At 58.5% G+C, this 15,215-nt stretch overlaps 2 protein-coding genes across 2 annotated transcripts; one reads left to right on the top strand and one right to left on the bottom strand.

Moving 5' to 3' along the window:
- Window positions 1-755: 755 nt before the first annotated feature.
- Window positions 756-6,305, bottom strand: LHFPL5 (LHFPL tetraspan subfamily member 5). The gene is made up of 4 exons (XM_010298527.2): window positions 4,274-6,305; window positions 1,587-1,823; window positions 1,353-1,385; window positions 756-1,078 (listed from the first exon to the last, which is right to left on the bottom strand). The coding sequence occupies exons 1-3, from the start codon at window positions 4,683-4,685 to the stop codon at window positions 1,369-1,371; spliced, it is 666 nt and encodes a 221-aa protein (XP_010296829.2). The 5' UTR covers window positions 4,686-6,305; the 3' UTR covers window positions 756-1,078; window positions 1,353-1,368.
- Window positions 6,306-6,496: 191 nt separating this feature from the next.
- On the top strand, window positions 6,497-7,816 carry CLPS (colipase). Its single transcript, XM_010308949.2, has 3 exons — window positions 6,497-6,743; window positions 7,360-7,482; window positions 7,555-7,816. The coding sequence occupies exons 1-3, from the start codon at window positions 6,648-6,650 to the stop codon at window positions 7,687-7,689; spliced, it is 354 nt and encodes a 117-aa protein (XP_010307251.2). The 5' UTR covers window positions 6,497-6,647; the 3' UTR covers window positions 7,690-7,816.
- The last annotated feature ends 7,399 nt before the right edge of the window (window positions 7,817-15,215 follow it).

Genomic DNA, 15,215 nt, shown 5'->3' with positions numbered 1-15,215 from the left:
ATGGATTGAGTTTTCTTTGCTAGTGAGCACAGTTTTGATTTCCAGAATGAGATGCAAGGAGATGGTGTCAGTGAAGACTTTGTTGCTTGTATTGTGATCTGTTTTAAAAGGGGGAGAAAAGTAGTCCAGAGCAGGACAACTCTGGAATTTTCCCATTTTAAAATATGTTTTCCTTCAAGTCCGTTATCTCTCTGTCTTCCCTAGCAAAGAGTCTTAATAAAAGCTTCCCAAACACTTTTTTTTTTTTTAGAGGAAAACACAAAACTGGAAGGTGCTTGTTAGAACTGAATTGAATCAATGCTGCAGGAACCAACACATTCCTGCAAGTAGAAATGAAAAGTCGTAACACGGGCTAATTTCAGGTTCTGACCAGGTTAAGAGCTGGATCAGATGATGTGCTGCTCTGTCTTCTGCAGAAATGGATACTGCTGCAGATGGGTGTTGGATGTGATGAGAAATGATGGCTAAATTGGATTAATCAGGTGGTGCAGCAAGCTGATGCTGACTGGCACCATCTGCCGCAGTTTGCAGGTACTGTTATGGGCCTGCCACAGCTCAGCAGATTTGTTACTGGTTTCCCCCCCAGAAAAATACCCTCTTTAAAAGGTGGTGGTTGGTTATTGTCACCCAGAGTCAGAAGCTGATTCATGGCTTTGCTAGGAATTGGCTGTATCATCGGATTTTTCAAGTACAAGGACAACCTGGGACATGGCAGAGGACTTTCCCTGCCCCAAGGAGACTAGCACAAAATCCAGAATGCTAACTTCTTTTAATTCACAAGTAATTTCCTTGAAAGAAGGCGTACAAACCCCAAAAAGAAGCAAAGTGCCATCCCTCCCCTTTCCCCCAGGTTTGTTGATGGACTAAAAAAAAAAACCCCAACCAACCTGGATCTAGTTTGGGTTCTTCCCATCAAATAAAACTCCACGAGAGCTGTGAGCCGATAGTGGCCCCTTATATGAAAAGAACAGCTGTAGAAAATCCACAAAAGTTGTTAAGTTTAAAGCTCCTGGAAAAGTCATTTTAAAGAAAAGGGCCATGTCTCTTAAAGCTGATGGAAGAAGAGGTGTAGGTGTCCCTGTGAAGAGAAAGAAAAAGTCAGCTGTTGCTAAATGGAGTGTGACTCAAAATTTTAAGGTTTGGGGGGTTTTTTGGTCACTTGGCAAGGATTTATGTTCTCCTGGTTTCAGGAGGCAAAGCAAAGACTATTTCCCATTTAACCACAAATAAAACCCATGTGATCACAGCACCAAAATCTATAGTTGCCAATCCTTTAGTAATCCTCAACATACAGCAGTGGCGTTAATGTGTGCTTGGAAGAAACATTAAAAGTCACTGTAGGAATTGCTTACGTGGTGATCAGCTCTGTCAGTCGTTGCCCTCTTCTGTAATAAAAAAAGATAAATTACTGTGTTAATGGGGTGTAGGAATAACAACACCTGCAGTGTGATGACCACGACAGCTTTCCTGCTTCTCTCACTGGAGGAAGCCACCATCCTCCTACATTAACAGCAAACAGCTGAGGGGTGGAAATGCTCTGCAGCAGGATGGGGGCTTGGAGCTCAGCCCCAGCTGCCTTTACTTACCTTTATTTTCCACTTTAAAATCAGATGGGAGGAGGTTATCCTGCCGGTTCCCCAACACAAAGGCCAGGAAGGAGAGTATGAGAGCATCAAGGATGCCAATGATGCAGAGGATGTATGCCCAGCGCACGGTGCAGGCACCCAGCGTGTACTTGTCTGTCTTGTCCCCACACATGCGCTTCACCTCGCTCGAGTCCCAGCCGTCAGGGTAGATGAGGCAGCCGATCATCAGCCCGGTAGCTGTGGGGAGAAAGAGACGTTACAGCGGCTGCCAATACTGCACACGGAGAGGCACGGCATGGCTGCGTCCAGCCACAAACACAGTGCTACAATGGACCATGTTCCCCATGCCCTGTGGTCTCTGCTCCATTCACACTGCTGCAGCCACGGAGGAGCAGGATACGGCGTGCTGCCTTCCCACGAGCTTGGCACGCTGCTCCCTGTCAAGGACACACTGCAGCAACATCACTGCGTTGCCCAGACAACGTCTCTCTTCTGCCTCCGCGTGCATCCCTGGTTGTGTCACTCTAAAGAAGTATTTTCTCCAGACAAAACTGGAATGGGTTTAGTCAGTGCAAGGTGGAGAACCTTGGAAGTGCCCCTCGCGTAGCTGGATTTTGGCTTAAGGTTTGCTAAGGTAGAGCTGCTGTCAACAGCAGCTTTGCAGGCAGATTAGTTCTGCTTGTTCAGCTGTGGGGGTTCCAGCCCAGTCGTGAGCCACCAGCTCCTCCTACAGCTGCTCTCAATGCCTGACCCCAGGACACACAACCTCGACAGCCGGCCCAGTGGGGCCCCTGGTACGTCGCCTTTCCAGCTTTGCCACGGGAGTTGCAACAAAGCCAGCGCGAGCTGCCGAAGGGCCATCTTCTGCCTAGCAGCCCATTCCCAAAATCTCAGAAGTGCTTGTTTTTCACCCCACATATCCCTCACATTCAGAGAAACTGTCGTATTTGCTGGACAAGAGGAGTGGCCAGGCTTGGTAGGGAGAATAGCTGAGCTCATCTGCAAGGCTTTGGGATGTGATTAAGAGGCTCTTTGCATCCTCCACTGTTACCTTGGTGCAGAGTGTGGAAGCAACTGGTCTTTTATGTGTTTTCGTGCATATGTGAGGACCTTCTGGGCTCCTTGTGCCAGAAACAACCCCATGGTGGGAGTTCTGGACGAGTGGTCGTTAGTCCCTGTCCTTTGTGGACGTCCGTAGCCTCCTGCAGCAGCAAGGTGCTCCCTGCCCCATACCCGTGCCTTTTCTCAGTCACTGGGTGCCTGGTAAACCAGAAAATACGTCTGGGGTGATTGCCTCGTGCTTTGCCAAGGGCTTTTCTCCTTGGCTTGAGGACAGGCGAGTGGCAAGGCCAGCAGGCAGCTTCCTAGGTCTGCAGAGAGCATTTCTCTCAATTGAGAAGCAGCTGGTTTCTCCTGTATTTAATTTTTCTTCCATGCAGCTAACGGAGAGGAGGGGGACAGAGAAATGGGGGGAGCTGGAAAGAAATCACTTCTCCTGTGAAAATGCAGCCTGGTGCAGAGCAAAGGCCAGAAAATGGATCCTCTCATTGCCTGCCCCCTTTTTACAATAACTCTCAGAAACACAGCAGCATCTGCATTGCCCAGTGGTGGCTCAAAAGCTCCTGAGATCCTGTCTGGTGCAGAGAAGCTGCATTGTCAGGGATGATTTGGGCTCATCTATGTGGCTGGAGCTGCCTGCACCGGGTTTCTCTCCCCATCTAGCACAAAAACCTTTCCAGCAAAGCCTTTCCCTGCTCCAGCTCCCTAGGAGGCTGAGCTGCCCCAAGCCTCTTATCTAAATCTTTACGTGAGCTCCCTACTTGAGCTGGGAACTGGAGCAACTCTGATGCCACGACCATCTTCCCACAGGGTTTCAGCCGAGGCGTCTGGGGACAGCAAAGGCTGCAGCCAGTCCCAGCATGAATGATTCAGGAGCAGCAAAGGGCTGGGTTGGGTTTCAGCCGAGGCTTTGAACGCAGGAGCTGGGTTACCAGGTGTCTCAGATGTCTCACTGCATCAGGGGAGGGATGGGGAAGGCTGGAGCTTTGCAGGGATGTGAGGATGAGCGGAAAAGTGGGAAAATGTGGGTGAAGGTACCAAGTCCCACAGTCAGTCCCCTCCTCCTGTTCCACCTCCCCCAAGCTCAGGGAGTTTCCAGTTGCTGCAGGGGGTATTATAGGCAGCAAATAACCCAGCAAACATTATCGCAGTCTCCCTAATTAATTCCTGCAGGATCCCTAACACAGCAGGGAACCCTGTGCCCTGGCCCTGTGGCGCTTGGTGCTCTTGGACTGATGCTCTGAGGCCATGACCCTGCTGCACCGCGGGGCTGAGTAGGAGCGATGGCATTGCGTGACAGCTGGAGGAAAGCTCCCCCAGGTAAGCAGGGACGGGCCGTGGCTGGACGGTTGGTGCCGTGTGGTTTTGCAACAGCACAGAGTGGGGAGCATCACCCACGTGCAGTGAGTCTGCTGGGTCTCAACTGCTCTGACAGGCTTTACTTACTGCAAATTCCCTATTGGTAACCTGTAAGGGGGAGCAAATGGGGCAAGGATGTTACACTGGTGTCCCTTTCCTGGCCTGCCACCCCCTGGCAGAGTCAAGGTGGGGACAGAGAGGGAAAAGCAGCTCTAGCCGGACCATCAGCAGCCCCTGTCCCCCTGTGCATCTCCCCCAGTCCCACTCACCTGCTGCCAGCTGCATCCAGGCACAGACTTTATAGACAGTGGCTGCATTGCAGAAGAAGAAGAGACTGAAGCAGAGGATGGAGCCGATGATGAGGAAGGTGGAGATGCCTACAAAGAACATGGCAGTTTTGAAGGCGCTGGAGGGGATGGTGCCGAAGTCAAGGGGGCTGCCCTTGCAGATGAGCTCGCCGGTCAGCGCGTTGCCGATGCAGTAGGAGAAGAGACCGAAGTAGCCGGCCTGCGGCGTGTCGATGCTGTCGCCAATCCAGTATGGCTGGATGAAGGTCACCACCATCAGGATGGAGAAGCAGAGGGTGAAGAGGGCCCAGAGCACCCCCATGGCCCGCGCATTCCTCACGTAGTTGGTGTGGTAGATTCGTGCCGCCTCCTGCGCCGGCAGCAGCTTGGGCATGGCGGGGGCACCGGCACCGCTCCCCGGGGCGCCCGGCGCTGCCCCGCCCCGGCAGAGAGCGGCGGCGGCGGGAGGCTCCGGCGGCGGCGGGCGCTGCGGCTGGCCCGCCCCGGGGGGCGGTGGCGCGACATCCCCCCTCTAACGAAGCGCGGCGGACCCGGGAGGAGCAGGCGCGACCCCTCCCCCGCCCCGAGCCAGGGTGGGCTCGGGAGGAGCCGGGCGGCGCGGCTCGGGATGCCCCGCCGGGATGCGCTCCGTGCCCCCGGGATCCGCCTCTGGAATGGGCCCTGCACGCCCGGGATGCGCCCTGAGGGTGTGCCCTGTGTCCCCGGGATGCACCCTGAAGACCCCGGGATATGGTCCTGGGATGAGCCCCGTACCCCCAGATGCACCCTGTGCCCCTGCGGATGTGCCCCTAGGGTGTGCCCCGTAGCCCTGAGATGCTCCTTCAGGATGTGCCCTGTGCCTCCACCACGTGTCCTAGGATGCACCCTGGGATGTGCCCTGTGCCTGCGGGATGAGGATCTGCCCTGGGATGCGTCCTGTGCCCTGCTGTGCTCCCTGGGATGCACTTTGTGCATCACTGTGTGCCCCAGGATGTGCCATGTACCCCCAGGATGTGTCTTGCCCCGCAGCACATGCCCCAGGATAGGCCAGGGGCTGTGCCATGACCCCCAGGATCCACCCAGCCTGTGCTGTGTGCCCCAGGATGTCCCCCAAATGCTGCGTCCCCTCGGCTGCTCCCCTCTGCCCTCCCAGGGTCTTCCCCACCGGAAGGGAGTGCATGGGATGCCGCAGCTGCTGAGGGCTCCTGGACCGACCCTGTCAGCTCCAGGGCTGGCTGGGGCTGCAGGCAGGGGGGGGACCGTCCCCGCAGGCCTGCTGCAGAAAGGGAAGGGGCTTATCCTGCAGTCAGGACACCCCAGGATGCCAGCCAGTGCCTGCGGCAGGGCCAGGTCTCTGTGTGGCCCCTACATCCTGCTGCCAGAGCAGTGCGGGCAGCCCCAGAGCCTGCCCCAATGAACTGTGGGCACTTGTGGCCACCTTGGGACCTTTCTCCAGGATTCGTAGCTGTCCTGCATCCCGAGGCGTGGCAAAGGCTCAGCTGCTGCTGCAGGGCCCAGATGACACATGCCAACGTGACGGCCACCCAGCAGCTAGCGCCAGCCTCAGTGTCACCCTTGCTGCCACCGAAGGCCAGGGCTGCCCAGATGTTAATCATTGCTGAGAGTAGCTGGGCCAACACGGGTGCGAAAAGCTGTACTGTTCCCAGGGCTGGTTTCCTTTCATCAGCCACATCCCCCAAGCGCTGAAACACAGAGCAAATACCTGGCAGGGCAGGGTCCGGTGGTGGTCCATGGGCTAAGGACCTCGGTGGGCTCCGGAGCACCAAGCGAGGCTGGTAGGACGCTGGCAGGGGAGTGGGCTCACTCCTGCCACGCTTCGGGCTTTCTGGAGTGGGTTTCTTGGCATCTGCAATCATAACATTCGAGCGATGGAGGATCTGTGGGTGGGTGCTTTCCCACGGAGCGGAGCTCCTGCTGTGGCGCCGGCTCTTGCTTTGCTCACAAACCCATCAGCAATGCCCAGCAAGGAAGGCATCCTGGAGAAACGCAGGTCCACACTCCCTGGAGGTCAGGGTGAAGGAGAGGGAGGAGGACTGGAAACCCTCCCCAGGAGAATCACAGGAGTGCCGTTCGTGTTCACTTTGGCCAATGGAGCTGCCAAAGGGCAGGCTGGCATTGCTGGTGTGGGACAGTCATCTGGGGACAGGGCAAGATGTCCCCATTGTGGCACTGCCTGGCAGCACTGGCATCGCTGTTTTCCTGCCCCGGGCAGGGTGTCATGGCGCTGCCCCAATGCCACGAGTTGGGGTGTGATAGGAGCAGCCGCATCAGCTGATGGAGACGCCTGCTATAAAGCGCCTGGCGGCCCCACGGCAGAGGCACAAGCGAGCCCATCATGGCCAACACGCTGCCCCCCTGCCTGCTCCTGGTCCTGCTGCTCCTGGCCCCGGTCCTGCCTGCGCCGCACAAGCGAGGGCTCATCTTCAACTTGGTAAGAGGGACGCTAACCCAGTCCTTGCCACAGCCGGGGGATACCCTGAGTGCTGCAATGGGGTGCATGGTGCATTGGGGTGTTGGAGGGGTCTGTGGTGCTTTGGTGTCTGGCAGCAGCTACGCGGGGGTGTCCTGGGGTGTCAGCTGCAGCCACCGAGAGCAGAACTGATTTGCAGCTGAGGAAACTGAGGCAGACAGGGATGACATGCTGGGTTTTCCGGGGACGTGAGGGATCTCAGAGCCCAAAAAAGCAGCTGTGAAAGGGACAGGGGAGCCTATATAAGTGGATGGGATTGAAGCTCTCAGCTGCTTGCAACAGTGAGGACCCCCTCCTTGGGGGCTTGCAAGGAATGGGGAGGGAGGATGCTTTCCCTGTGGTGTCTCAGCCCTGTTCCCATGAGCCAGGCAGAAAACAGCACTTCAGCAGGTGGTATTTTGGGCCAGACCAAGGAAATGCTGCAGGTCAGGAGGCTCGGGTGTGCTGGAATGGGTGCTGAGCCCCAGCTGAAAGGCAGAGCTGGTGTCTGCCACCCACCCAAACCCCTCAGGCCCACGGCTGGGGGGGGGATTAAGGTGGGACAGAGAGGGTGCTCATGCCCTGCTTCGTGGCACAGGACACCGGGGAGCTGTGCCTGCAGAGCGCCCAGTGCAAGAGCGGCTGCTGCCACCGGGACGGCGGCCTGAGCCTGGCGCGGTGTGTGCCGAAGGCAGCCGAGTTCCAGGAGTGCTCCCCGAAGGTATGTGCTTCCGGGGGGGGATGGGGACAGGGATATGTCCCCTGCACTGCACTGTGCCTTGGTTCCCTGCAGAGCATCTATGGGGTGTACTACAAGTGTCCCTGCGAAAGCGGCTTGACCTGCGACGTTGATAAGACCATCGTGGGCTCCATCACCAACAGCGACTTTGGCACCTGCAAGGACCCCAGGGGCTCCAGGTTGTGGTGAAAGAAGAGACACCCCCGGTGTCCCCCCCGTGCTGCCCCTGCCGCCCTACCTTCCCCTCCCCTCTCCAGACCTGCCCACGCTGCCCTGGCTGCAAGGGGGGGTTTAAGTAAAGAGCATCTTCCGCCGAGCTGCGAGCCGGTGTTTTCGCTTGACATGTCCCTCCAATGCAGGACAGGGGCAGCAGGGCCAGGTCCCAGAAAAAGTCACACCAGGAGGCGAAGGGGTCACCGGAGGGGGTGGTTCTTGGCTTCTCCGGTGCTGCCTTCACCCTGCGTGTTTCTATCCCCATGGACAGGATGAGCACCAGGTACCCACAACACTGTTCCCCATCACCCTGAGGGGCCGGGCACCCCACAATGGCTCTGCACCATGGGGGGCCACAGGCTGTACCGAGCAGCTGAGGATGTTCTGCAGGAAACTTTCCTTCCAGGACAAGCACAGCTTGAGGATCTGCACCCGCAGAAACACAAGGGATGTGGCTGGGAGGGTGGCACGGCCAGGAGGGTTCCCACCATGGGGGGGGGACATGGAGGCAGCATGTGGACAGGGCAAGGGATGCTCCAGGGACCCACTGGCCCCTGCAAGCCTGGCTTAGTGGAGCTGCAGAAGCAGAAAATATGGACCTGGATCTTGGTTTTAAACGTGTGGTGGGTGGCAAAAGCCTTGAGGGTCTTGGTCTTATGGTGGTGGTCCTGGCAGTTCAATGTCCTCGTGGGCGCAGGATGAAGCCTGGAGGAAGGGGGAGACAGGGATGGGGACAGGGACAGCACCCCCTCTCCTGCAGCAGACAGGCACCCTGGGCGCAGCGAGGGGACATGGGACAGGGGACACAGGACAGGGGACATGGAGCACAGGGTCTCTCCCTGGCCTCACCATCTGTGTGCGCCAAACACCGTTCCACAACAGTGGGGAGCACCCCACAGAGGCTGGCATCACCCAGGACATATACTGGGGATAGTGGGAGCCCTGCCTGCCCAGGGCCAGCCTCGCACAGGGCTTTGCATCCTTGGCACCGGCAGGATGCGGCCAGCGCCTGGGCTCCAGCCGTATCAGGACCAGCAGAGGGCAGCCACAGCGTGCCCACAGCCTGTGACCCCCCTAGCCCTGGGGACCCCCCCAGCCTAGCAGGGACACCCCAAAGCCAGGGGCAGCTCTGCCTCGGGGAGGCCCTGATATGCACCCAGCCCTGATACCCCTTGAGCCCTGCTTTGGGGGTCACCCCCTCCCTGGAGAAGGGGAGGATATTAGGGAGGGGCAGCCTGAGCCAACTTCTGGTCTATATGATTGGGAGTTTGGGGTGATCCCAGTTTTGGGGTGTCCCTATGTTGGCAGGAGGGAGGATGGAGCACTGGACAGGTGGGAAGGAGGTGGCCGTGCTGGGGGGGGGGATATACATGAACGCTCCCCCATCTTGGCCCTATATTTACTGGTGAAGCAGCAGCTTTATTTTGGCAGTTCTTGGCTGGTAAATATTGGCTTAAACCGAAAACCAGACGCCTGACTCACGGCGTCTTAACAAACACAGGAAGGGGCCCCTGGCGCGTGTGGGGTGCTGCCAGCCCCAGGGACAGGACGGGGGCCTCTACACCAGGGTGGGGGCACCCTGAACTGGGACGGGCACCCTTGTGCAGGCAGATTTTGTTCAGTGAGCCCCCCCCCCCCACGGGGGGGGGCATCTCCCCCTGCCCCTCCCCCCCAGCTCCAAGGGATGCCTGCCCCCTCCCCCCGGGTACCTTACTTCACCCTGGGTGATGGAGGGGTGCAAGCATTGGGGTACCCCTTGCTCCCAACCTGCTTTGCACAGAACACCCCCCCCTTGGTTAAAAAGCAACGAGGAGGAGTAAGAGGCCAAAAGGGCATCGCGGGGAGGGGGCACCCCAAAGTACCTCCAGTCTCCCCCAATCACCACGGTTGCACCTCGCTTTGCACCCCTGTCCCCGCTTGCTCACCCATGTGAGCCCCAGGGTCCCCCTGTGCACCGGCGGGGGTTGGCCTGGAAGGTTTTCCCGCCCCCCCCCGCCGCGCCCGGGCTGTTTTTACCAGGAGGGTACAGGATGTTCTCGCAGAGCCGCGCTCCCTCTCCCCAACCTCCCTCCTCCCTCTCTCCCCCCCCCTTTCCGCCAGCCTTCGGCCTTCACCTCTTCTCCTCCGCGCTGCTTTAACCCTTTTTTTTTACACAACGCTGCCTTTTCCATTTGTTCTTAATTTCTTTTTAATTTCTGCAAAGATGCAGTCAAGCTCCTTCTCTGCCCATCCCGGGGTGTCCTTGCCCCCCCAATTCACCACGCCCCCCCCCCATACCATCACCAGCTGTGGATGCAAGGGGGGTCTCCAGTGGGGCACCCACATGATGCCCATCCTTGCAGTCACCCCAGCAAAGACACACCCACACGCACCCCCCCACCCCACCCCGCAAACAGGACCTTCCCAGCCCTGCCAAAAACCCCAAGAAAAAGGGGGTCTGAGGGCGGGGGGGGGGGGGGGTGCTTCCCCCTGCAGCCTTTGCCTCATCGGTTCGTGGGCTGCCAGCCCGGGGGGGACACGGGACATAAATGCTTCCTGGGGGGCTGAGCTGCCCCCAACTCCCCCGGAGGGGCCCGGGCAGGGGTCAGCCCCATTGCACCCATCTTGGGGCACTGATTTGGGTGGGGGCAGACCCCAGGCACTGCCTGATTCCCGCCACCCTACCCGATTTGCTGCAGACCAGTGTCATGTAGGGGCCTGATCCTGCGGCAGGGTCTCATGGGGTTTGGCTTGGAGGGCGCTGGGGATGCCTGTGCTTCGTGGGAAGCTTGTGCTGCAGGAACGTACCCGAGGGGCTGCCTGGAGGAGTCTGGAGGTGCCTGGAGGAATTTGGGGGTTCCCCAGAGGTGTTGGGGTGCCCAGAGGCATCGGGGGCTGCCTGCTTGCTTTTGGGGATAGGTTTTATTTTTCTCCCCATCTGGATGACTTTTCCCACCCCCCAAAGGCAGCATCCTCGTTTTGGTCCATGGCAAGCTGGCAGCTGGGGATTGGTGGCCCCTCTCAGGGTGTGCCTCAGCCAAGGTGGCTTTTGGCTGAAGGTGGCCACTGCATTTGCAGGTCAGGAGCCACGGGGATGATGAACATCCCTGCAGGGCGTGGGACACCCTGGCCAGCACTGGGGGCTCGGGGAACCCCAAATTCCACCAACCTGTGCTGACTGTGGGACCCCTCACCCTGCCCCCACAGCAGTGAAGCCATGGCAGGTCCAAGCTGTGGGGCACAATGGGATGCAGCCCCCCGCCCCCCCCAGCACCCAAGTGCAGCCCCCAGGGACAGAGGCGCCTGATTCTGCAACACCCTGATGGGTTTTCCTATATCTAGACTGGGTTTACACCATCCTGGGGAGACGGTTTAGGGATGGAGCTGGCGAGAAGCCGTCCTTCAAGCTCTCACTGGAGGAAAAGCAACCTTTCTAGCAACCAAAAAAAAAAAAAAAAAGTAAAAAAAAAATTCATGAAAAGCTCTGGTTTGCATCTTCTTGCCAAAACCAATTGTTGAAGATTTTTCCCGGCCTCTCTGGCTTTGCCTTCACATGTGACGGAGGGAACAATGTCAGAAGCTCTCCTGCTTTTCTGCTCTGATGTTTTTCCTGGGGGTTGGACAAGGGGAAGGACCCAGTGAGCGGGCAGGGACAGGCTCCTGGCAAACCACAGCCCCCGGGGCCCTGAAACCTGGCGTGGGGGTCCCTGTGCCCCGTTCATCCCTGGGGTTGGCTTTGGGGCTGGGAGCATGGCCAAGGATAGGGTCCCTTGAGGATGCTCCTCCAGCGCAGAGCAGCCAGGAAAGCACCCCAGGGCTGAGAACTGCCCAGCTCATGGCAGTAGTGGAGGCTGTGAGCAGGATGGAGGGATGCAGAGGTGGCCATGGGGGACATCTGGGCACCCGCTCACCTCCATGAACCCCTCCTGATGCTTTCCAGTGTGGCACAAGCTGAAAAATTCTCTGGCTGAATTATTTGTGCTGCTGGAGGAATTAACTACCACAATACAGGGAGGTGGGGAGGGTGAGGGGGGGCCCAACAGGCTGTGTCAGCCCAGGGAGAGCTCCGGGCTGGGTGCTTGGGGGGGGAAGGGATGTTTCTCTCCCCAACTGGGATCTGGCGGTTTTAGCATTAAATTCCCCAAAGTGCTGGGGTCTGTCTGGGCTGGGGGAGCAGGCCAACACTGGGGAAATGCAGGGGGTATACTGGGGTGTTGTTGAGGGGGATGCTGGGAGATGCTGGTGGCAATGCTGGGGATACTCTATGGGGGCTGCTGGGGGGGGGATGCTGGGGGGGTTATAGTGGGGGTGCTGGGGGGGGCAGTTGGGGGGATGCTGGGGGCCATGAGGGGGGGTTGATGTCATGCTGGGGGGTGATACCGGTCCCGTCACCGTGCCCCACCATCCATTGGGGACCAAGAGAAGGGGGGCCCATCTGCTCCACGGGTCTTGCCAGCAGCAGGGAGGGGGATTGCTGTCTGCATGCCCTGAGGCAGCGGGCAGCCCTCCCTCGCCGGCAGCCCTCCCCTCCCTCCCTCCCTCCCTCCCGGCAGGGCTGCAGCTGCCGGCGGGCCCTGCGGAGCGGTTTCTCTGGCAGCGGCGCACACCCACTGCCCCGGCTGCTGACTCAGGCTGTTCCCGGCGCTCCCGCGGCCGGTACATCGTGTCCCCACGCCGGGCGCCTGGCAGCCCGCCCGGCCGCCCGCCCGGTGCTGCTCCACCGCAGGGGTAGGACCCGGCCCGGGCGGCCTCTCCGGGCTTCTTGGATGTGGCTCACGGGGCTGGCGAAGCTGCAGCTGGGAGCGAAGCTCTGGGAGCCGCAGGGTGGGTTTTTTGGGGGAATGCAGTGTAGCACTGGCTTGACGTCTGCTTGTGCGTGTCCCTGCCCGGTGTCCCCACCCCCACCCCGGGGCTACCCAGGCACCCAGCAAGCATTAGGGCATCCAGGGAGGAGCCCCTCAGGGTGTTTTTGGGGTGCAGATCCCTCTGGCTGGAGCATCCCCATAGTACAGCGCAGCCTCATGGCTGAGCATCCCTAGGGGTGCTGCTCCCGCCACTCCCTCCCTCCCACCCCTGCACCCTTGCACACACCCCCCCCCCACCCCAACACCTCCATCCTGGCAGGGCTGGCGGGGAGCCCTGGCCGCCCCCAGCCACCCGCCTGCCCTGGTGGAGGCTGGTACAGTTCGTTACGTACAGACCGGAATGTACTTTGTGTTAGAAGTGGCCCCAGGCCAGGACGGCAAAGCCGGACTTTATTTATCCTCCCCGCTCTGGCCCCGCTGCATCCTGCAGGGTTAGATCTCTGGCAGGGCTGGGGAAGCCTCGGACCCTGCCTCTCCCTTTGCCACTCATCTCCAGCCGGGGGGGTCCTGGGATTTTCCCCCTTTTCCCCAGGTGGCAAAATAATCCAGGAAATTATTTCTGCCCTTTCAGCCAGTAAGAACTGTCCCGCAGTGTCTGGCAGGAAGCACTGTGGGGGAGATGGATCCAGCCCTGGCAAAGCCTCCGATTGGAGGTGCCCCCCCACCTGCTTGCATGAGGTTTTTTTGCAACAGGGCCAGTGTTCGGATTGCAACCCAGAAATGTATGGTTTGGAAATGCATGGGGAAAAAGGGCCAACTCTGGCCACACTGGGGGATGGGGCAGGATCAGGCCTGCGATGGAGCTGAGGCTGCTCCAGGGGTCCCCCCCCACGCGCTGGGGATACCTCGGCTACTTTGCTGGTAAAAATTAATTGCAGGAGCTGTGAGCCAGAGCAAAGTGAAGGGTTTGCAGCTGAAGGAGGGATCGCCCTGGGCTGGATCTGGCTGCTCGCCACCAGCCAGGCCCCATGACAACTCCCTTGGCCTTTCCAGTAGGAAGATTTTGGGGTGGATTTAATGCAGAAAGCATCTTGCCAGCTGCTTGCATCCTCTGGGTCAAGCAGCCCCACGCCGAGTGGATGGGCTTGCCCTGCTGCTGCCCCGTGTCCCCCCATGTCCCCACCGTCTGTCCCTACCGCCGGCGCAGCTGCACCTATGGCTGGCGGGGAGGACACCGTGTCCTCCTGTACTCTGCTGCCTGTTGTGCAACACCCGGCTGCGCCTCCTGTAAACACCCGGCACTGCCGGACTCCCGCCATGCTGCACCCCCCGCTCCGGGTGACAAACCGGCCCTTGGAGAGGTGCACGTGCTGGGGGGGTGCGGGGGGGGGGGGGGGCACAGCATCACTGGGCTGCAAAAAAGGTGCTTTGCTCTCCAAACTGGGCAAGGGGCAGGTATCTCGGTACAGGGGAAGGATGGATTCGGTCCTCCCGGGAGGGGCGAGTATTCCCTGTGGGTCGTCTGTCCGGAGCCATTGATATATGCCAGGGGCCATCGATTTGTGCCATCACATGAGAAAACCCATTTCCTCCACTCTCCAACGCGATCAGGAGATTCACTGATGTAGCTTTTAAATGTGAAGCCGAGGCGGAGGGCTGCCTCTCCTCCCCGCGCTCTCAAGTCAGATTAACACTGGTTATTTTTAGCAGAAGACAAGGATGAATAAAAATATCCCTTACTTTATTTTAATTTTTTTTTCCTTTTTCAGGAAACCACTGCTCTTCTATCGCACAAGGTACTTAGGGGCTGGCACGAGGAAGGACATTGTCCATGGAGGAGGGTCTCCAGGCTTTGCTCCCCAGTTCCGATATGGGGCAAGGCTTTCCCCTGGACCCCCGTCCTTTTGGGGCTGGGTGACCGTTGCGTGGCAGGGCCAGGGCTGGGGCAGGACATGTGCGGCCAGCTGGATGGCAAGGGGGAACAAGCAGTGCCCCTGGCAGCCGCTCTGAAGCCAGCCGGGATTATTTATGGAGCAGATTTCCTCCAGGTTGTGTTACAGGGATGGGGGGGACAGGGCAGACCCCAGCACTGGAGTGGGGGTTTGGGCATCCCACCACCCAAGAAAGCAGAGTGAGCTGAGGGGGGTCCTGGTGCTGGTATCACAGCAATCTGGGAGGTGTCTTTTTAAAAAAAAAACAAACACCACCACCACCACTCCAACACTTTCTTCCCATCTATTTTGCTTTTTTCTATGCAAACAAACAAATTTACCATTTTTGTGGTGCAAGAGCAAGCCAGGCTGGACTCCCTCTGCCGCTGCTGTTGGCCCCGTGGGATTTTTCAGGGCTTGGGTGTTTTCTAAGGGGCCTGCATGAAATGGAGCTGCAGGGTTTCCTGGTATTGGAAGCCCACAATATCTCTTTGGAAATGGAAGGTTAAAGCTCTCGGAGGTCAGGTGGAAATGTTTCAAACCAAAATGCGAGATTCACCTGGGTTATTTTAAAGAAGGAAAAATTAAACGTTGTGAAAATAATTTTTTTTTCCTAAAGTGGGTATTAACTCCATATTTACAATGAGTGCCATCGGTGTCTAAATTACAGCTGGGAAAAAAATCAAACTGAGCACCAAAGAGCAGACATTCGAGCCAGCATCTGTCAGGGCAGCGCTGCCTTAAGTCCAGCCCTAGGGAGTTTATCGGATCAACGTGCAGGAATCAG

Source organism: Balearica regulorum, chromosome 25, assembly GCF_011004875.1.
Source record: "Balearica regulorum gibbericeps isolate bBalReg1 chromosome 25, bBalReg1.pri, whole genome shotgun sequence".
Classification (NCBI taxonomy): domain Eukaryota; kingdom Metazoa; phylum Chordata; class Aves; order Gruiformes; family Gruidae; genus Balearica; species Balearica regulorum.
Note: the sequence above shows the minus strand (reverse complement) of the source record. Positions and strands in the feature narration are given on the sequence as shown.